At 34.5% G+C, this 20142-nt stretch overlaps 5 protein-coding genes across 13 annotated transcripts; all 5 read right to left on the bottom strand.

Annotated features, from left to right (window-relative positions):
* Positions 1-219: 219 nt before the first annotated feature.
* On the bottom strand, positions 220-3138 carry LOC131620788 (UDP-glycosyltransferase 87A1-like). 3 transcript variants are annotated; one of them, XR_009289296.1, is made up of 4 exons: positions 2539-3138; positions 1539-2445; positions 822-1294; positions 220-747 (listed from the first exon to the last, which is right to left on the bottom strand). XR_009289296.1 is itself a non-coding variant. In XM_058891952.1 (3 exons), the coding sequence occupies exons 1-2, from the start codon at positions 3023-3025 to the stop codon at positions 1541-1543; spliced, it is 1392 nt and encodes a 463-aa protein (XP_058747935.1). In that variant the 5' UTR covers positions 3026-3138; the 3' UTR covers positions 220-1294; positions 1539-1540. The 3 variants fall into 3 exon arrangements, 2 of the variants coding, with proteins under 2 accessions (XP_058747935.1, XP_058747936.1); XM_058891952.1 differs by having other exon boundaries at positions 220-1294; XM_058891953.1 differs by lacking the exons at positions 220-747; positions 822-1294 and having other exon boundaries at positions 1538-2445.
* A 4228-nt stretch (positions 3139-7366) lies between these two features.
* On the bottom strand, positions 7367-12366 carry LOC131620787 (uncharacterized). The gene is made up of 6 exons (XM_058891951.1): positions 11688-12366; positions 10394-11596; positions 9444-9662; positions 8494-9354; positions 7813-8393; positions 7367-7708 (listed from the first exon to the last, which is right to left on the bottom strand). Exons 2-5 carry the CDS (start codon positions 10500-10502, stop codon positions 7834-7836), a joined length of 1749 nt encoding a protein of 582 aa, XP_058747934.1. The 5' UTR covers positions 10503-11596; positions 11688-12366; the 3' UTR covers positions 7367-7708; positions 7813-7833.
* On the bottom strand, positions 10539-11186 carry LOC131619317 (uncharacterized). Its single transcript, XM_058890426.1, has one exon. The coding sequence runs from the start codon at positions 11184-11186 to the stop codon at positions 10539-10541; it is 648 nt and encodes a 215-aa protein (XP_058746409.1).
* A 3-nt stretch (positions 12367-12369) lies between the features above and the next one.
* On the bottom strand, positions 12370-15195 carry LOC131619316 (uncharacterized). Its single transcript, XM_058890425.1, has 7 exons — positions 14723-15195; positions 14399-14530; positions 13791-13946; positions 13478-13680; positions 13251-13340; positions 12712-13153; positions 12370-12601 (listed from the first exon to the last, which is right to left on the bottom strand). Exons 1-7 carry the CDS (start codon positions 15193-15195, stop codon positions 12370-12372), a joined length of 1728 nt encoding a protein of 575 aa, XP_058746408.1.
* LOC131620786 (uncharacterized) lies at positions 13791-20140 on the bottom strand. 7 transcript variants are annotated; one of them, XR_009289292.1, is made up of 15 exons: positions 19974-20100; positions 19790-19871; positions 19576-19666; positions 19294-19426; positions 19008-19165; positions 18801-18921; positions 18545-18715; positions 18391-18459; positions 18016-18296; positions 16916-17014; positions 16322-16400; positions 14723-15213; positions 14399-14530; positions 14126-14275; positions 13791-13946 (listed from the first exon to the last, which is right to left on the bottom strand). XR_009289292.1 is itself a non-coding variant. In XM_058891949.1 (9 exons), exons 1-9 carry the CDS (start codon positions 20082-20084, stop codon positions 18081-18083), a joined length of 1152 nt encoding a protein of 383 aa, XP_058747932.1. In that variant the 5' UTR covers positions 20085-20100; the 3' UTR covers positions 17108-18080. The 7 variants fall into 7 exon arrangements, 1 of the variants encoding a protein (XP_058747932.1); XR_009289293.1 differs by having other exon boundaries at positions 14129-14275; XR_009289295.1 differs by having other exon boundaries at positions 13791-14275; positions 20015-20140.
* Between the last annotated feature and the right edge of the window lie 2 nt (positions 20141-20142).

The raw sequence follows: 20142 nt of genomic DNA, 5'->3' as shown, positions 1-20142 counted from the left end.
GTCATAATACTAGAAACAAAAGAAGATCAATACCAGGATAATGAAATTTATCTATGATTTAGTTAATTAATTTTAAAATATAAAAAACAACACGAGTTTCATAAAGCAAACGGCGTCAACATGAAAACAAATTCTCTGCTTTTTCCCAGGCTTTATTTAATTATTTTTTTTAATAAGCAACTCTTGTATAAAAAGAAAGGAGCATTAGGTTCACAAACACATAAAAGGATTGTGAAACCGTTCATAAAAATTACTCAAAATTCTATCCCTAGAGTCTATTGCCAACCACCACCAAGAAAACCAAATGATCATACCAAGCAATTCATCAATATCGACGACCGCATTGTTGAAAACAATATCATTGCGATGCTTCCAAATGCCCTAACAAATTGTTATCCAAACAGCTCCCGCCCTGCTCCTCGACATAGATCCAGACAATAACTCAATGCAATTGATCAAATGGGTGCAGCAGTCCAGGTTTAAAGGGATATCTAACTCCAGCCATCTATTAATCTTCCTCCATAACGATTTCAAGCTAGCACAACTCAGCATTATGTGATTAAGGTCCTCCTCTTCCAATTGACAGAAAGCACAAACAACATCATGTTGCGGTAGAATAATACCGCGCTTACGGAGAAGCTTTCTTGTAGGCAGTCTGTCCAACAAAAGCCTCCAGCCAAAAAATTTCAATTTAGAGGGGACAGTTGCCCCTCAGGCTTTATTGGTAGCTTTAATTGCACCATTTCTCTGCAGCTTAAACTTGAAATTTCATTATAATCCCAAACAAAACAATCTTTATATTCTCGAAGTAAATTAATTACCTTTATTCTCATATCTGAGTCAATGTTGGTACTGATGTATGTTGGCCTTTTATCGCTTCTTTCACCCAAATCAATCTCATTCAATGGATCCCGGGGATGCATCTTTGTTACTAATGCGATGGGATCCTTTTCAAAATATAAAGGCCCAATAAGATGAGGCCCACTTATTCTGCCTGCTCCATTGAGTCCAATGTATAAATACTTTCACATTTGTTTTCAGGTACTCTATCTCTAATCTCCACTCTCACTACGACTATCTTGAACTTTAAACTAACTTGGGCTTCCAAGTGCTAATCATACAAGTATCCTCGTTGGGTCCATTGTAAAGGAGATTAGTAACGCCGGTTTAAGATCATCCTCTTCAATTCAAAATGCACCATGTTCACAACCTCTAATCCAAAGTGTCGTATCACCAATTCGCATAAGAAGCTTCGCTCCACAGTAGTTTCCACAATCTTCTTTATTTTTTATTCCTGTGACGAAATTTTATAATTTATATGAAACGGTTTAACTTTAACTATATGAATAATTTACACATAATATTTATATGATGCTAGTATTTAACTATCATACAAAATTATCTATACACCATTGGAATAATTTATTTCAATAACAACAAATAACAAACAAACAAGAATATTAATAAGCATCAATATTTGAATCCAATAATTTACAAATCAAAGTATTATTGAGATAGAGACTTCTTAGGAAGTGGACCTTTAAGCATGTGTAGACTTTGAAGAATGCATTATTATATTACCAATGAAGGCTTTTAAATCAATGTCTGCTGAGCCACCATCTCCAATTGCATCACAACATATCTTTTTAAATTTTCCACTTCTTTCCCTAATACCCTTTGTAAGGTCACTGTCCAAATCCATAAACTCACACACTAATTTTACAATTTCACTTTTCTTCACCAAAACATCTCCATTTACATTATCTTTAACTCTCAATCCAACCTTCCAATCCTCTACTATCATCTTACTATTAAATGGTTGGTCCAAGCTAATTGGAAAAGTCAACAAAGGTACTCCAAAAATAACACTTTCCTTAGTAGAATTCCAACCACAATGTGACCAAAATCCACCAATAGAAGAATGTGACAACACTCTCAATTGATCACACCATTCCAAAACCAATCCCATATTTCCACACATTTGTTTCAACCTTGAAGCTTCATTACGTGCTATCCACAAAAATCGAATATTGCTTTCACATAAAGCATTTGCAATTTCATCAATTTGTTCACTTGAAGCTGACAAAAAACTTCCCTGTGCTATGTAAAGAACAGAACCTATTGGTTGTGAATCTAGCCACTCAATGTAACTATAAATATTGTTAGTGTTTGGTTTGAGATCGTTTTTTAGGCTAATGCATGGTATTGTAGGGCCAAATGTGTAAATTGGTATGGAGAATTTTGATTTTAAGATATCAATGGCTTGAGATTCAAGTTCATATATTGAAGAAATTAGAAGATACTGTGCTTTGTGAATCCCTTGAAGACCTCTCAAAACAACTTGCATTATTCGCTTGCTTCTGTTACTATCATCGAATAGAGGTAAATCAGCTAGGCATGTTGAGGAAACTCCAGGAATATAATTTACACGTTCATCGCCATTTTCTGTTTTGCATCATTATTCATTAGTATTAAATATAAACAAAGTAAACATAGAGAGCTAACTTATTATATAAACAAATTTAAGAATATGGTTACCTGAAAATTTCACAGGGTAGTGACCATTTAGTTCCAAAAGATGTTGGTGCAAGAAAATAGAGAAAACAGAAGCAGACATTGTCCAAAATGATGCTACCGGAATATTCCTCCGGTTTCCAACAACAACAACCCAATACAACATATTATCATACAAAATGACTGAAGGAGGGTGGTCAAGTAGGTTGAGTAGCTCCTCAAACGGTTCCTCCATCTTTGTCATGACAGCTTCCAAGAAGGCAGGGTGGTCGCGACTGCGAATGAGTTCGGAAGGAACAACGTTGGAGATGGAACGAAAATTTATGTTGTTATCTGGTTTTGGTTCAGAGGAGAGAAAGGTTAACCATTCCTCGGTGACTACAAAGGTGACGAGGATGCTGTTGTTGTTGGAGACAAGGAGCTTGCATAGGTTCATCATGGGATTGATGTGGCCTCGTCCAGGATAAGGCATAGCAACAACATGGTTGAAGGAAGTAGGTGATGCTTCCATTGAAAATTTGGGAGAGGAATGGTTGTGAGGTTTGATACTTTTGGGGAAAGAATAAAGGTTTGGTCTTATTCTTTTTCCTATTTCATGTCATTGTCCGTGCACTTAAGAAATGAGAAATAAAATAGCTTTAAAATATAGACGGATATAAAATTTATGGGTCCATAAATATCTATCTTTTCCGATTTCATCTCATTGTCTATCAAGAGAAATGAACAATTTCTTATCACCTCAACCAACTTCTGTGTCTAAAATAATTGAGACAGAGGTTAATCGTTACAAGAAAATCATCCAAGTGACGTGATTTTGTGGCGTGATAAACATGTCGCGAAGAAAGTCACGTGTTTATCACGTTGTTATATATTTAAAATAAAAAATAAAAAATAGATATTTACATGGAGAAAAGTTGATTTTTTTAAAAAGAATATTGTGTTTTGAAAAATACGTCGCAATATATAATACTTAACGTTAACCTTATCTATTTCAAAACTTATTCTCTTCCTTTCTCTTCTTCCAATTTTCTTTATTTCACCTTCAAATTAACTACGACGAGATGATGAGACCATGTGGTGATATACCAATAGGTAATGTTTTCTATTATGAATTGATTTAACTATATTTTGTCGTGACTTGACGTATGTTCTATAATGAATTGATGTTGTTTGCAATGATGATGTGTGTATTATGAAGTAGGTGACGACGTATGATGATTATGATGAATGATGATGCGTTTTGACTAGCAGTAGTCATATTTATGTATTGTTGCGCATCATGCATTCATAACATAGGTCAGGACTTTTGTCCAGTGAAGTTTGCAGGATAATTATCTAGTGATGTTAGGATGCTTTGGTCCAGGGATGGCCTCAATCTCATAGTGTGGATTTAGTGCAACTTGTGAGGTGCTCCGGTTTCAAGCTGGAATCGCTCCTATTGGTGGGGATCTTTGGTACCACATGCATGAGTCTTATGAAGTTGCATTTTATTATTTGTGGCATTGCACAATATTCGGATGAACTGATGTCTTTGTATTGATTCTTAGAGTATAATGTTTTGTATGTTTTAAGTGATGTCTTTGAATTGATTCTTAGAGTATAATGTTTTGTATGTTTTAAGTGACGTACTTGATTAATTCTTGGTTTATGATGTTTTACCGTGAAGAACTACTGATTGCCGTTATGTTATAGAATGCAATAAATGATGTTATGTTGTTGTTTCCTTGATATAGCTAATATATATATATATATATATATATATATATATATATATATATATATATATATATATATATATATATATATATAAATATATATATTCCTTATGTCTTTTATAATGATTATGATTTACTCACCATTTCTACTTGAAAATTTTTCCTCGAAACGTGGGTAACTTGTAGGTGATCAAGATTAATGCAAGAAGCTTAGGAGGTAGCTTTTAGAGTGCGCCTATTTAGTTTCTGTTGAGTCCAGTGGGTCTTGCTATGATACGTAACATCGAGGTTGGGATCGATTGATTGTGAACCTTGTGTTCCTTTGTTATTATGAGATTTTGTATTACTTTCATGACTTTTATCTTGTATCTCAATCATGAAGTTATAACCTGAAGTATAATGATTTTGTTGAAGTTTGAACTACCTTTCATGGTATTTGAAATACTTTATAAAGAAGTTTTGAGACTCATTTATTCTGTTGCAAAGTTTGAAATATTTTGATTTGAAATGCCATAGATGCTATTTATGTTTTCAAGTATTTTTACAACCCGATATGCATGATTAATTGTTATATGATGGTCTATGATGATGTGAAGCCCTTGTGGTCTATTTTATTTATTTTTCGTAAAAATACATACGAAGTATATGTGGGTTAGAAGGGTGTTACAAGCCCGACGAAGGATTTTGGTGTTGACAGGGGCTTGAGGCAAGGTTTCCCACTTTTCCCATTCCTCTTTGTGATTATAGTTGAAGCTTTAACAGGTCTAGTCAGGAAGGCTGTTGAATTAGGAGAATTCACCAGACTTAACGTTAAGGGCAGTTGTTCGATGGATATCCTTCAATTTGTCGATGATACTATCTTAATTGGGAAGGGGTCTTGGAAGCACGTTTGGGCCCTTAAATCATTCCTTAGAGGCTTCGAAGTAGTTTTGGGATTAGGAGTGAATTTCAATAAAAGTAAGCTTATTGGTATCAATCAAAGTCCGCATTTTCTTCTTGCAGTTGCAAATTTCTTGTCGTGTAGGGTTGAAGAAAAGGTATTCCCCTTTCTCAACATCATGATCAGATCGAACTCGAGGCGTATTTCCTCGTGGAGTCTTTTGTTAGAAAAGGTGAAATCTCGTCTTTCAAGTTAGACAGGGAGGGTCCTCAATTTAGGTGGAAGATTAACTTTACTTAAGTCTGTTTTATGCATCCTGTCAATTTTCAAACAGTCTTTTTTCAGAGATCCAGTTTCTATTTGCAAGGAGATTGGAAAGATTCAAAACCAGTTTCTTTGGGGAGGAACAATGGGCAACAAGAAATACATTGGATTGGTTGAAACTCTTTGTCAGTCGATAGAAAGATTGGGTTTAGGTCTCAAATGGATTGACGAATTCAATGCAACATTATTATATAAATGGAAATGGAGAATTATACAGGGGGAGAATTCATTGTGGATCAAAATTCTAAAGTCTAGGTACGACCGTTTGAATCATTCCATTCTATCCAATAATGGCGTGTGTAGTTCCGGTTCAAAATCCTTGTGGTGGAAAAACTTGTGTGTTTTGGGCAAGATATTCCATTCTAATGTTTTTGCCAACAACAGTAGCTTCTCGTTGGGAACAAGTTCTGATTTTCCCTTTTGGCACGCAAATTGGACGGGCATTGGGCAATTTAAGTCCTTGTGTCCGTCTTTGATCGAAGCAGCTTCATCCAAGAAGCATTCTGTGGCAGAATTAGGTAAACAGGTTGGAGGGGTTTGGGAGTGGGACTGGCATAGTATTTTTCTATGAATTCTGAGGGCCTGATGAGCAGCTCAAGTGATGTCGGCTGCTTCAAAATATTCTGGCAGGGATTTTTGTTGTTAAAGGAAGTGCATACACGGTATCTTGGCCTGGAGAGATGAACGAAGGGGATCTTGTTAAACCGGGTTACGAGTGTCTTATTAATCCTTCGATGGGAGTGGTTTCAAGTTCGCTTAAAGGAAAGGCGTTTGGTCAATTATGGAAATTAAACATCCCGTTCAAAATTAAAGTATTTAGTTGGAGATGGTTTTGGAATCGGGTCCCAACAAAGAACCAATTAACCCGAAGAGGTATGATTCTAAACTCAAACACTAATTGTATGTTATGTAGGGAAGAAAAGGAATCTTTAAATCATATTTTGGTCAAGTGTGTCGTTGTGAATTCGGCGTGGAGAGAGATATCTTGTTGGGTTGGTTTTGTCCCTCGAGTGGTCAACAACAGATGGCGTAGTTTTCAGTCTTGGTGTAGATTCTTTAAAGGGAAGAAAGTTAGAAAAGGGAGTGAAGGAATTATTTGGATGGCATTTTGCTGGAATATCTAGAGAATGCGGAACGATTGTTTGTTCGATAATGATATTTGTAAAGTTTCAGATATAGTTTGGAACATCAAATTATCAACTTGGAGGTGGTCTTTTATAGAAGAAATTACTATATTCAAATGTAATTTTTACGATTTTTGCAAAGCTATGTTGGAACACTTAGTTTAAGTTTCAATTGGTTTGTAATATCTCCTACTTTGTTCAGGTTTTTCCCCAATTTTGTAACCAAGGTTGAGTATACCTAATACTCTTATTAATAACTCTTTGCTTAGAAAAAAATTAGACATATGTTGAATGAAATATTTAGAAATTTCAAAATATTATATTCAAAGTTTAACCATTAAAAAAAATAGAATTGTATAGAAGAAATTTAAAAAAAAAATTTAGTCTACATTTCATTAGAAAACTATCAAATATATAAAAAAAAAAACTTAAGGGGTCAAAATCAAACTATTAAAACTTGAGTGGTCAAAATTAAAAAATTTGAAGAACCAAAATCCAAAAATTAAACTTTAAAAGATCAAAATTAAATAATTTAAAAATTTGGGGACCAAAAATACATTTAAAATAGAATTGTAGAGGAGAAATAAAAAGAAGAAGAAGAGGGGAAGAGTTAAAAAAAAAAGTTTAGTCTACATGTCATTATAAGACTATCAAATATAAAAAGAGACAAACTTGAGGAGTTAAAATCAAGCTATTAAAATTTGGGTGGTCAAAATCAAGAAATTAAAAAATTTGGAGGATCAAAATTAAATAATTAAAACTTAAAAGATCAAAATTAAATAATTTAGAAATTTGGGACCAAAATTGAATTAAAAAAAAATAAAATGAAAGAGGAAAGTAACTTTCTTACTTGACTTGACAGAGACTTACTAAAATCAACTAGTCAGAAACCCGTGCTGCCGCACGGGTAAAAGTAATTTGTATATTCTGTAAATAACTATAAAATGTTGTGTATTTAAGAATATTCCAAAAGAATGATATGGTAATAAAATGACAAATAGTTTTCTAATAATGTGAATACACAATAATGAGTGTTATTCCTAATTGATATTGATTGTCTCAAAAGAAGGTGTAAACTACAATATTCCTTACAAAAGATTATAACAAAAAATTTGCAACATGAGTCTTCAAAATGTAGTGGAGGCTTGAACCTGAAAAGAACAAAATAGTCAAATGACATGTCCTAATAATAAGTAAAGAAAGTCATTCTAAGTTAAATAGTATGGAATGGTAAAAAATTACAAGCAAAACATACCTTTCACAAGTTTTGGAACACTTATTTGAAAACAACGTTAGTGGTGTTACACATTGGTTCTATATCCTTATCATGAATAAGAATCTTTAATCCTTTTTTTGACTTAATTCTTGAGATCGCGACATATAATTGACCATGACTAAAAACCTCTTTTGGCAAATACAAATCAACATGGTCAAGAGACTGTCCTTGAGACTTGTTAATAGTCATGGCAAAGGATACCATAATGGGGAATTGGCGTCTAACCAATTTAAATGGCCATGGTGACTGTGATGGAGACAATGACATCCTAGGAATATAAATGATGTTACCAACATTTTTTCCAGAAATGATCTTAGCTTCAATGACATGAGATGTAAGTCTGGTTACAGTGAGTCGTGTACCATTGCACAAGCCTTCAGACTGGTCTAAATTGCGCATTAACATTATTGTGACGCCAACTTTCAACCTAATTGAATGATTAGGCAATCCAGAAGTTTTGAGAGCATTAAGGAATTCAGGTGTGACATGCTCATATGCATCAAAGTTAGTAGCATCAGATTTATCTATAGAATCGCTACTGAAGTATTCTTTGTCTTCTCCTACAAAAGATGCAAAAAGTTCAGCATTACATAAATGATTTCGATCAGCAAGTAATTCCTATGTTGCAGCACAAAATCTAAATAATTAATTATTTGTTACCTGGAAGAAGGTTTGTGATATATTTGTTGATATCATCAACTACTTCAATTGTTGAAGCTAAGATTGCACGACTTTGGAGATAGTCCGAATCAAGATAGTTATGAATAAGATCAGGATAGGTATCCTCCACAATTGCCATAATGGGATCGGAAAAGTTTGAAATTAAAAACTCATCTGGAATACAAATATCAGCATAACCATCATTCGGCTCACACATGGTCCCATCCCATATACTTAAAATCCATTCTGAAAAGCTCCTAATGTCATCAGTAGTAGAATCACTTATACCAGATTGTAACCGCATGTTCTTTGTAAGCTTCAAGACTTTACAGTGGTCCCAAATATAAGAAGAATTGATTGTTGCATGGATAATATCAGATCTAGTACCTCTTGGTATAACGGGGAGAATTTGTCTGAAATCACCACCAAAGACGACAACCTTACCTCCAAATATTTTTTGAGATGCATTAGGCATTCCACTCATAATATCTTTCAAGGATTTATCAAGAGATTCAAAGCAAAATTTGTTAGCCATAGGAGCTTCATCCCATATTATAAGATCGGTCACCTTTAGAAGCTCAGCAAGATCATCTTTTTTGTTAATGTTGCAAATAGAATTTTTTAAAGTAGGGACAGGAATCTTAAACCTAGAATGAGCTGTTCGGCCACCTGGTAACAATAAACTTGCAATCCCACTTGATGCAACCGGCAAGACAATTTTTTTCTTAGACCTAAGTGCAACTGATAAAGTGTTCCACATAAAGGTCTTACCAGTTCCTCCATAGCCATATAAGAAAAAGACCCCACCTCGCTGCTTCTCGACAGCATCCATTATTTCATGAAAAATGTTTCTTTGTTCATCTACAAAATAGAGAAGCATGGGAAATAACATGAAAACAATGTAAATGCAGATATTCTTATAATTACTTGGTTAAGTAGAGTAAGATTACCTGTGAGAGATGAGTACAAATTAGCAAAAAGTTGTTGTTGTTCATGAACATTGTATTGACGTTCATCGTATAGAAGCCGATTTCCTATAAAGGAAACAACAAAATCCTTGGGATATGGGATTGGCTTGAAATCTTTCAAACTTTTATTATTGTTTTGTAATAGTGTTTCAATAGCCATTAAAGTAAGCTCCTTTAGCTCCGTATCAGTTAGTGTCAACCCTACAATCAAAAAACTTATGTTAGAATATAAGTTCCTGATATTTGTTTTATAATAGCGTTAATTAAAAGTTTGAATGGGAAAGTTTAAAAAAAACAGAGAGAGAACATGTTTGAAATTTGTAGTTTAAAAATAATTAAGTAAATGATTCATTATTGCTCTTAATGATAAATAAAAATAATTATTGATATATAATAAACTGTTTTGTATTAAAAATATATTTAACCAAAAATATAATAATTTTAATTAAATATCATATAAATCTCTCCTCTTTAAATTTGCCTTAAACATTAACTTGTGTTAGGTCAGCACTGATTGTTAATATTGGATGCTAGTTACTGGATTCATACAATTAAACTATAATGAATACACTATACTCTATTGCTCTTTATTATAAAATTATATTGGAGTATTAAGCTAAATATAATTTCTAATTAGGCTAACAGTATATAAGCTAACAGTATATAAGTTCCTTGTTAGAATATAAGCTAAGTTAATGTTACAATGTATGCAGACATTATATCATTTGTAGCTCCGCAACACTTAATATTACAACTACACACTGCTAGTTTGTAGCTCCGCCTCAATTTTAGGGTACTGCTAGTTTAACCTCATATGAGAAATTATTCCTTTTAATTCTTTTCACTACAAACTGTTAATATCTTAGCATACAGAATGAACAATATTTAATGCATGGTGGAAAAAAATCTTACAAGAAGTTAAGAGGAAATACCTTGATCTCTTGCCAATAATCGTTGATCATAAAGAATGCCATCTGATAAATACTTCCAAGTCAATCTCCACACATGTTCCGGTCTATTCATGGATGACGACATCAACATCGTAACAAATAACTTGCGTAAAAATAACCCAGATCCCTAAACATGTGCCTCTTTTATTGCCTCAACAAATTCTCTATCATCTTGTAGAAATCCCATAGCAAAACACGCTCCTCTAAAAGTTTTATGTTTTTTTCCATCAATAGTTTTGATGTCATCATAACATAAAGGGCCTTTTTTCACACTGAGCATCATCCTTAAATAAAACAATTCACCTGTGCTTTGAGGAACCCAAATAAGTCTTCCGATGGTATACCCTCGTTTCCTTGGTTTCCAACTTCGGCTTCGTTTATGATAAACAAATTTAGAAACAAAGTCACCGTAAGTTAGTAATCTAGCTTCTTCGTAAGTTTTGTTAGCTTCAAACCAAGATGTAAACATTGACTCGGTTACACTTGGTTTGAGTAACACATCACCAACTTGCTCATAGTCTTTGTAGTAAACGGAGTTTTCACCTTCCATGTGAAAGTACAATCTCTCTACGGCTGGTTTTCTTCCGTGTATAGAATATGAAAATATCCTCCAACATGCCTCGCTTGGGGAGATGTATCTACAATCCAGATATTGCTTGATCTCGTCAATGTTGTCTTTGTTAGAACCGTGAATGACAGCTGAAATTCGATCAGAACCTTTGTTTATGTATTTGAAAAGATACTTGATAGAAGTACTTTGATTGCACCATTCCATGTTGATGTGGGCATTGTACTTCTACAATAAACTTGGATTGTGAGGAACAATATGACCACTATGAAAGATGACCCCATTTTTTTCAACCGTGTGACCGTTGTTTCTTCTTCTATAAATAGGATATCCATCTTGGTCCACTATAGTGGTCGGTTGAAATTTTTTGGGGAAGTACTTGGAGCATTTCCTATCTTTCATGCAAGGTGAATTAACATTTACTAAACCACAAGGACCGTGAACCATATGAGATTTGACCAAATTGTACAACCGAGGATGTGTTAAGGGATCGGGCACTTCAGCACTGATTATCTTGTCAATGTCTTCGGGTCTAGGATATTTGTTTGAAGGATGCAAAAAGATCAAAATATGGGCATGCGGCAACCCTCTCTTTTGAAACTCAATGGTGTACATATCTAGCATTCATAGATATAAGTAAATTAACACAATATCGTAGTAGTAGTATTAATGCAACAAAGTATAAGAGAAGTTAAAGATCAAACTTACAGGCAAGCACTTTTCCTAGCACACCTTTCTTGGTTAAGTCAGTTAGCAATTGATCAAACTTGATTTTGAATATTCTAGAAATGATGTCCGGCCGATCTTGTGGTTTCAAATGAAGAGGACCAAGTACTCTTTGTATCTCAGGCCAATTTGGGTTGCAGGTAAATGTAATGAACAAATCAGGAAAGCCAACTTTGCTACAAATGGCCATACCATCATAGTAAAATTGATCCATAAACCTACGACCGCCGACAAAGGAGGATGGTAAAACAACTCTTTTGCCTATGCTTGACCCAGGAGCTTGACTCTGATCACCTTCCTCGTTTAGAGACTTGTACTTGGAGACCCTGAGCTTTGGTTGATTTTTTCTAAGCCATTCTAACTTCTCGGATTCTAACATTGTGTAACCATCGCACAAAAACTGTTGGAACAACCTTCTAGAAGATAATAAAGTCTTAGCCTCAGTAAACCTTGTTTGAATGCGAAAGGCAAGCCATTCTCTAATGGTAAGTCTATTTCTTATGCTGTTTTCATGGATGGGCAAGTCTCTATGAGCTACATCAGGCCTATAACCGTCTTCACCGTAAGGAAAAATCAAAGGATATTGAAAAGCCATGTAACTTGCATGAAGCTCATTGATTCTCTGAAGCTGTCCTCCTTTTGTTTGCATTATGATATCCCTCATTTATGCTATGTCAATATCACCGACAACCAAGGCAGCAACTTCAGAAACAGTCGGTTTATAATATACTCTCCCATCTGTGGATCTATTTGAAATTAGTCTCAGCTTAAGGTTTTGACTTTCACCATTGTCTAACCATTGCCTTGCCATTTGAAAACTCTTAGCATGAGGATTGCATTCGTACAGCATATCAGACAACTGTTGGACAACCATTTCATCAATGTTTTTGGAGTTCCTGGCATGTAGTTAATATGAAAACTAATTAATATGAAATGAATATGTAAACCATAAGGCATTAAGGCATATAAAGTTTGATATAAATCAATAGAAAAAGATGCTTGTTACCTTAGTCCTTGCATTCTATGATGGACCTCATTCTCCGTATCATAAATATACAGTTGAGCAAATTTCGGTTTTTGACCTTGTGGAGGTAACAAACTCCCAATTCGATGACATGTTTGACCTCGTATCCTTATTGTCGGAGGCCCGCATCCATTGTTAAAACGATTGTTCAACTTTGCTCCAGGTGATGTGAAGGCAAACATCATATTGTAAACTCGGATCTGATGTTGGAACTTCCTGCTGTCTAAGTTATCATTATCAAACAACAGTTTTGCAAGTAATTTTGGAGGCTGTTCTAGCAATGGAAGTTCTACTTTCCCATTTCCACAACAAAGCATAAATTTCGGATTGGCTGCATGGGAACTTTTGTGCATCCTTTCCTGATACCACATCATTGCTTTACAATACCGACATTCTATTAGAGGGTCACCGACATCGTAATAATCTACACAATAAAATTAATTCTGTTCATTGAGCTGAATAATTTAAAATGCCAAAAATTACTATGGTCCGTTTAATGCCATTTGATATTCACTTCATACCTTTGGAAGTTTCGCTATAGTTGTCGTGAATTGTAAAGGGTGCTGCAACATCTTCCGATTCTGACCATTCGTCATCTTCGGATAAATATGCTATTATTCAAAGTATGAGAGAATTAGGTGTAATACAAAGATTATCATAAAAAGTGGTGTTGTTTAGACTGTCTATACATGTTAATGATAGCAATAATGATTATTCCATAATGCAAGGACCATTGATTTAAACTTACTTGCGAACGGGTCATAGTCGCTATCCTCTCCAGAGTCGCTCTCAAAATCCAAATTGACGGCTGGCGTAAAAACGGGACATGACGGCTCCGGTCTATGATTGGCACTATGTGTGGATTGTGAGTCAGAAGTATCAATATTTGTGTAAGGTTGTTTCTTGGTTTGATCAAATTGCATATTAGGAATGCTCGGTCGACTGTCGCTCCTGAATGCAAATAAGTTACGGGAACCACGATATATGTTGTGTTTAGTTTCTAATATTGGGCTATAGTTGGATATATTACAATTTCCATTTAAAATACATCGAACATGTACCTATGTTGTGATGTTGATTCCGGTGTGTACCTTTGAAACTGTGTTTGTTGTGCATTCGTTTGTACCGCAAACTTTTTGCTCAAGTTGATAGCCAGGTTGGGAACTCCCAGTTGCTTCCTAGGCCGACCCCTACCTGGTTTGTTGTTGTTTGGACAGCTGCAAATTCAAAACAGCACCACAGCAAAATAGTTTAATGAAAATGTCATTACTGTTATGTTGTAATTTGTATTAATCCTCTTATAGAAACATGAATGAAATGGTTATATGAATGGTGATAACAACTTTAGACAACATAATAAACATATAAAAGTTTTAGAATTTGTAATTCATCATACGACTTTTGAGTTACGGAGTACAACGAATTGGTTGTCTGGATGGTCTGTGTTGCAGCTGAGGTAGGTTATTCATTCGCCTCCAGTCCTACTATGTGAGGTACTGCGAGATTGACTCCATTGGTGACGGGATGAACAGTGGCAGTTTGAGTCCTTGGGTGATCAAGATGGAACAATGTGTTATAAATGGACAACTATAAGGACCAGATGGAACATAAATGATGTACTTCTTTCAGCTGCTATAAAAATAAAAATTAAAAGTTTCTAAGTACATACGACATTTTAGGAGCATCTATCCCAGTTGGATTTGTTTGGATAGGCACATTCCTGCTCAAGTGATTTGCTATATTTGGAACCCCCAACTGCTGTCTAGGTCTGCCCCGTGCCGGCGTGTTCGCCTTTGCTCTTCTGTTTTTCACATTAAAAGGAAATAGCAGTTAAATTTATCAAATGAGTATAACCATAATGCACATAACATAACTTATCAGATTTGACAAAGTATTGATAAAAGCAATAATTTGCAAACATGATGACTAACAAATTATTACTGAAACATACACAATTTGAGATACCGCAGAGACCGGTTTTTTTGCAGGCTACCTTTGAAGTGCGGTTGTGTCAAGATGTTTGATTACATTAGTGTGACTGTTACTTCCTGACCCAATATAAGAAGTTTCTAATGTTGGTGTATTAGATGAACTTCTAAAGTCAAACACGGCCGCACTGGAAGAAAACTTAGACAATAAATTTGTTCCTAAAGTCTCTATATGGGACGTCCGCAAATTTGTTTTAAAACCATGTCTTGATGGGCTTGGTTCGGAACCTTGAAGAAGTCGTGTATTATAAAATGCCTCGTTAGTTAGGTGGGATTGAGAATATTGGTTTTGAATTGACGGAGTCAGCTCGGCCAATGGTTGTCTTGGTGTCATTGAGATAGGCGACACATGATTTGTATCCATATTTATCGGTTGGTGAGGACTATATTTAGGACGCTTTGAACGGTTCTCCTTCAAAACCAAAGATCTTCGCGCTCTTGCTTTTTTCCCAAGTTCATTGTTATCAAGACGTTCCATTTTGCAAAAATATGCAGCCTACATAATATGTGCAAGCTAAATTAGTTGTAAGTACAAACCAACTATAAGTTCACCACGACAATGTTGACATAATTTTGTAGGTTTAAAATATCACTATATAAGTAAGAATTATATGTAACTTTTGTATTAAACATATTTTAGAAACATAAAAAAACTAAGCTTATGTATTTATTGCAATGTAATATATCGTATCAACTGCTCAAATCTCAACTCAATTATACCATGTTTTAGAACATGGAACTTGTTTGTTTTTTCATTTATTGCAACCAAAATAAATACAAACCAACCAAATTTAATGAGTAACCAACCTGTTGCATCATAAATGAGTGCAACCAACCAAGTTCAAGCTATATATGCTAACTACTCATATGTCTTTGTGCAGCAAGTTATATTTGTAGCATTCCAAAGTAAAGAATATAAGTTGCTGCTAAGAAACATTTTATCTTTTGCTTATTGTTAAAGGCCTGATACAGTATTAAGTGAATCTCAAGTTCAGTTACAGCAATTCGTAACTATGTTCGAACCGCATGAGGTGATGCACAGGCTGCTACTTATCGTCAACCAAAAAACGATAAACCGACAGAAGCTCCATTAGAGGAACACATAACATGAAGGCAACATGTAGAATTGAAAGGTCATGGACATAATTCTGGATTGGCCAAACTTTTCTTTCTCAGTAAGATCAATAAAAAAGTAACAAATTATGATAGATGTGTTTCTAACTGCCTAATAGTTACTTAATGTTTTTTGAGGAATAAGTCATGTTGTCATCTAACTCATGTTGTTTGATTTTACATAAGTATGCTGAGTTATATCACAATGTTGGGCAAGGTTGACTGAGGCGGCTTTTCTCATGAGTTTGTTGCCGTTCAGAAAAATGATCTCAAATGGTATATGTTATTCAAAGTGTTTCAGCTATAGCATGGAGTGGATGTCCAGAACAGTTTCAGCTATACTTAAGTAAGTTCTAACAAATATGCACACCTTACTCACAAGTTATTGTATCCAGTTCATTGATAAAAAAATCCAGAGGCTCATATATGATTTCCAACATGTAGTTAAGATGCAAATGCAAAGAACATGAGTTAAGACAACAGATGCTCACATTTTAGGAGAGGCAATATTGTCAACCATGTACTGAGAGTTGGTAATGGAATATTAGTCCAAGGCAAGTCCAAGTTGGCCTACAAAATTGTTTATTGTTATCAACTTAGAGTTAGTATATGCATAAATGGATGAAGTTATTAATCATTTTGATGATTGAAATACATTGACCTAGCATTTACATTAATTTTAGCTCTTTAGCAAGTGTTCCCTTAAAAAATCCAGTTCTATTATTTTGCCCTGTTGTGTCATAAAAGTACTATTAAAATATATATGTATTTCCTAAAAAACAGTTGGGGACTTGTTCTGAAAAGCAAAAGTACCATAGCGATATTATCCAAACAATGCAGAATTTCAATTGACCATTAGATAATTTAATATAAAAGAAGCAATGGTAAATGATGAATTTGGAAATAGACTGCACCCTACAATATGCAGCAGACTTCAACAGTGCCAAATAAATCATTATTCTGTACAAAGGTTTTAATGTGCAGCTGGTACAGGTTTTGATTTTGACAATGTATGTAAAGTGCAGCTGTAATTGTTGAAAAGGTACATGATTTGTGCTATTTTTTATGAGAAGCATATCCCTTACCGTGTTCATGTTATGCTTGCATTTAAGGCTGATTTAATGTTGTACTTTTTGCATCCTAAATGAAGGTAGACTCCAACTCCCAAAATCTGAACCGCAGATCTGTAGCAGGGTGCAGCAGAGGTAATTAGCCATTAGCACATAAATAGTTTCCAAAGGGCAATAGCAAAAAGTAGTAGATAAAAGAATTGAAATAAATTGCTTATATATGCTCTTGAACAAAGAAATTGTTTGACTGTTATAAAAATTCTAGTCTGATGCCATTCATTATGTTCCCGCCTAAACAATAAATTAGAAACATTTTGTATAAGGCTGGTATAGATAAAGCTTTTGTATTGATAAATAGAAATTGCTTAAGAGCATATAGAAATATAGGTGTTGCAGTTATTGAGAGAACACAACATTAGATTCTCAATTATTTTAGAGGCATGAATGTGTATGTAAAAAGAGGTCAAACATAAGTGAATGGATCACATGGTTAATAGAGTAAGCCTTTCTCATTGAAATATAAATTGTTAATCGGATTAAACGGTGAAATTTGAGACTTATTTCCAAGTTCATGTGTATTTTCTTGACTTTGTGCTATTTATGAGCCATAGTATGAAATACATATTCAGTTCATAAGTCATACAAAGCATAAAAGTGAAGACAAAGTTTCTTCCTCATTGTAGTGAGTGACATTTTGAATGATCAGAATAAACTTTTTGTGGTTAGTAGCAACTCAAGGCTATTGCATTGTTAAAGTAGTTGCTACCTACTGGCCATTAGGAATGAAGAAATGGGAAGCAAGTGTTACCTTAGTTTCTATTTTGTAATGTAATAGATAGTAGACAAAAAACCTATTACATAAAATAAGCTTGAATTTGATACTAAAGTTGTATGGCAGCAGACACTTTTGAAGGAAGAAAGGTGAATTTGAAACTCAAAGACATTGACAAATATATAACCAACAGCAAGTTAAAAAAACTACATGGAGTAAACATAAAAGATTCAACTTAAATAGTATGTTGAGGAGTTAAAGTGCATTGTTTCAAGGGCATAGAACATGCATTCAAACATAAAATCAAACTACAAAACACATAGTACTTGAATAGTTTCCTTACATAGAAGGTGTCAAATTAAAAGTGGCATCAAAAAAGATATGGCTTCTGAATGACTCTCTCCCAAATTACTCCTTCTTGATATGCTTAATTTTCTTCCCAGCCTTGGCCTTGGTAGCAGATTGCTTAGGGGTCAGTTCTTCAGCCAGAATGGGTTCATTAACATAGGTTGATGCAGCAACTCGCTTGGCAGGAGTGGAGCTAGAGCTCGCAGTTGGGCTCCCTGAACGGTTTACATCCAAGGCTGGCTGTGCAGTTAGCTCTAAGTCATCAGAATGTGTAACCTAGTAATAACATTGGAAAAATATTAACATCCAAGATTAATATGATAAACAACCATTAGCATATAATTTCAATTATATCTATGAAATGACATACAATTGGTTGGATTGGATGATCAGTAGGAGTGTTGGATTCATTACCCACAACAGCAGCATTTGAAGTAAGCTGTAAAAAAATATGCAATGTTAAAATTTTACTTTATGCCAAACATTTATGTTTAAGTGTTCAATGATAGAAGTTCATATAAAACCTCATTGGGGCAGAGGTGGTTATCAAAAGTGTTGAAAAGGTTGTCCTCGTTAAGTATTGCGACGATAGAGAACTGCTCGAAACTCGATTGATATTTGATTCGGAAAACCATTTGTTTGTTCAACAACACATCGAGGTGAACAGGCCAAATCTTAGGATTCTCTTCACCAGCCTATGAACCACAAAAAATGAAATAGTAAAAACCTTTATTTAATCATACTAAAGTATAATTAAAATTATTGGATCTTTTAACTAACCTCCTTCATAACTGCTCGTAACTCCTTTGCACTCAATTTCGTGTAAGGGATAACGTCCTTGTCCCAAAATACAAAGGTACCCTTGTAGTTATCATACTCAAGTTCAACTTCAACTTTGAATCTACAATAAAATTGAATGACAAAATTTAGAGGATATTGATATAATAGGCAGCTTGTTATATAGATATATATTTAAGTTGGGCTCACTTGGTTACGGGTTCGACATTGGTAATTCTGCATGCACATTCAAAAGTTTCACCTTGTGACTTGTTAGATGATCTGCAGCCCGGGCATGACTCGAAAAACCAGCCAAACCTGGAAGCTTTGAAATGTTTTGTAGTGCCAATGGTGGTTGCGAAACAGTCCTAATGCATATAGACATTGATATTAATGACATTAACATTTTCAGGAAACAGTCCCCTTACTAAACTCGGTAAGATGTTCGTTTTATTGGAAGGAAATAAAGTCGCAACAACAGTGGAATTATATTTACCTTCTTTCCTTCCTTGATTGCACGGATACTTTTGACTTCGTTGAGGTTGGTCCCACTTTTGTTAGCAGATTGAAGGGACGATTCACAAGTCAAGGACAGCGAAGGCGCATTGGAATTTTCAGTTCCTCCATAGCTGATAAGTATAATATAGTCAAAAGATATTGTTTTGACAGGGATCAAATACAAACTAATTGAGTATAAAATACAATTAACATTATAAACCGATTAAATGAACAACAGCAGAGAGGAAATAACACTAAAATTATACTACCAATAATATACCTTGCTTTGAATTCATCAATTTGGGGATGTTCCACATTAATGAGAAGTCTTGAGCCACTCCATGCACTTGAGAGACTCCGTGCTCCAGAAACTGCGAAAGACACATGGTTTTTTATCAAAAGTTCAAACATGATAACCTGAAGTATAACAACTGCAGCCAGAGACATGTTGCAAGTACAGCTGCAAAAAAACTACAATAGTTTGGAAGTTAAACCTGTGTTTATCTTGCACCTCGCATGTGTCAAGACAATAATAGTAGGACCAACCATCTTGCCAGGGGTATTGTAGTTCATAAACTGTTTGCAGTAATCATCCCACAAAATTGAATTAAAAAAAATAAAATGAAAGAGGAAAGTAACTTTCTTACTTGACTTGACTTAGCGTTTACAGAGACTTACTAAAATCAAAGAGAAGCATAGTTTATTTGTTTCACAATTACATTTTGTTGTGATTTCTGTGAAGCTAATTTCTCTTGTTCTAATGGCGAGTATTGTGGAAGAAAAACTCATCTCAGCTTCGGTGGAGGCGTTGTTAAAAAGATTGATTCTACTGAATTCGTCACCAAAA

The sequence above is a fragment of the Vicia villosa genome, linkage group LG7 (assembly GCF_029867415.1).
Source record: "Vicia villosa cultivar HV-30 ecotype Madison, WI linkage group LG7, Vvil1.0, whole genome shotgun sequence".
NCBI classification, from domain to species: domain Eukaryota; kingdom Viridiplantae; phylum Streptophyta; class Magnoliopsida; order Fabales; family Fabaceae; genus Vicia; species Vicia villosa.
Note: the sequence above shows the minus strand (reverse complement) of the source record. Positions and strands in the feature narration are given on the sequence as shown.

What these genes read in the sequence shown, in the direction of transcription:
- LOC131620788 (XM_058891952.1), bottom strand. Translation starts at nt 3,025, where the DNA reads ATGGAAGCATCACCTACTTCCTTCAACCATGTTGTTGCTATGCCTTAT. An exon ending in CTACCCTGTGAAATTTTCAG is followed by an intron (nt 2,446 to 2,538) that starts GTAACCATATTC and finishes GATGCAAAACAG; the next exon opens with AAAATGGCGATGAACGTGTA.
- LOC131620787 (XM_058891951.1), bottom strand. Translation starts at nt 10,502, where the DNA reads ATGTTGATGTCGTCATCCATGAATAGACCGGAACATGTGTGGAGATTG. An exon ending in TTTGTACTCATCTCTCACAG is followed by an intron (nt 9,355 to 9,443) that starts GTAATCTTACTC and finishes TCTATTTTGTAG; the next exon opens with ATGAACAAAGAAACATTTTT. An exon ending in TATCACAAACCTTCTTCCAG is followed by an intron (nt 8,394 to 8,493) that starts GTAACAAATAAT and finishes CATCTTTTGTAG; the next exon opens with GAGAAGACAAAGAATACTTC.
- LOC131619317 (XM_058890426.1), bottom strand. Translation starts at nt 11,186, where the DNA reads ATGGAATGGTGCAATCAAAGTACTTCTATCAAGTATCTTTTCAAATAC.
- LOC131619316 (XM_058890425.1), bottom strand. Translation starts at nt 15,195, where the DNA reads ATGGAACGTCTTGATAACAATGAACTTGGGAAAAAAGCAAGAGCGCGA. An exon ending in CGACTATGACCCGTTCGCAA is followed by an intron (nt 13,341 to 13,477) that starts GTAAGTTTAAAT and finishes TTTGAATAATAG; the next exon opens with CATATTTATCCGAAGATGAC. An exon ending in CATAGAATGCAAGGACTAAG is followed by an intron (nt 12,602 to 12,711) that starts GTAACAAGCATC and finishes ACTACATGCCAG; the next exon opens with GAACTCCAAAAACATTGATG.
- LOC131620786 (XM_058891949.1), bottom strand. Translation starts at nt 20,084, where the DNA reads ATGAGTTTTTCTTCCACAATACTCGCCATTAGAACAAGAGAAATTAGC. An exon ending in CAATCAAGGAAGGAAAGAAG is followed by an intron (nt 19,166 to 19,293) that starts GTAAATATAATT and finishes TATATGCATTAG; the next exon opens with GACTGTTTCGCAACCACCAT. An exon ending in TACGAGCAGTTATGAAGGAG is followed by an intron (nt 18,716 to 18,800) that starts GTTAGTTAAAAG and finishes TGTGGTTCATAG; the next exon opens with GCTGGTGAAGAGAATCCTAA.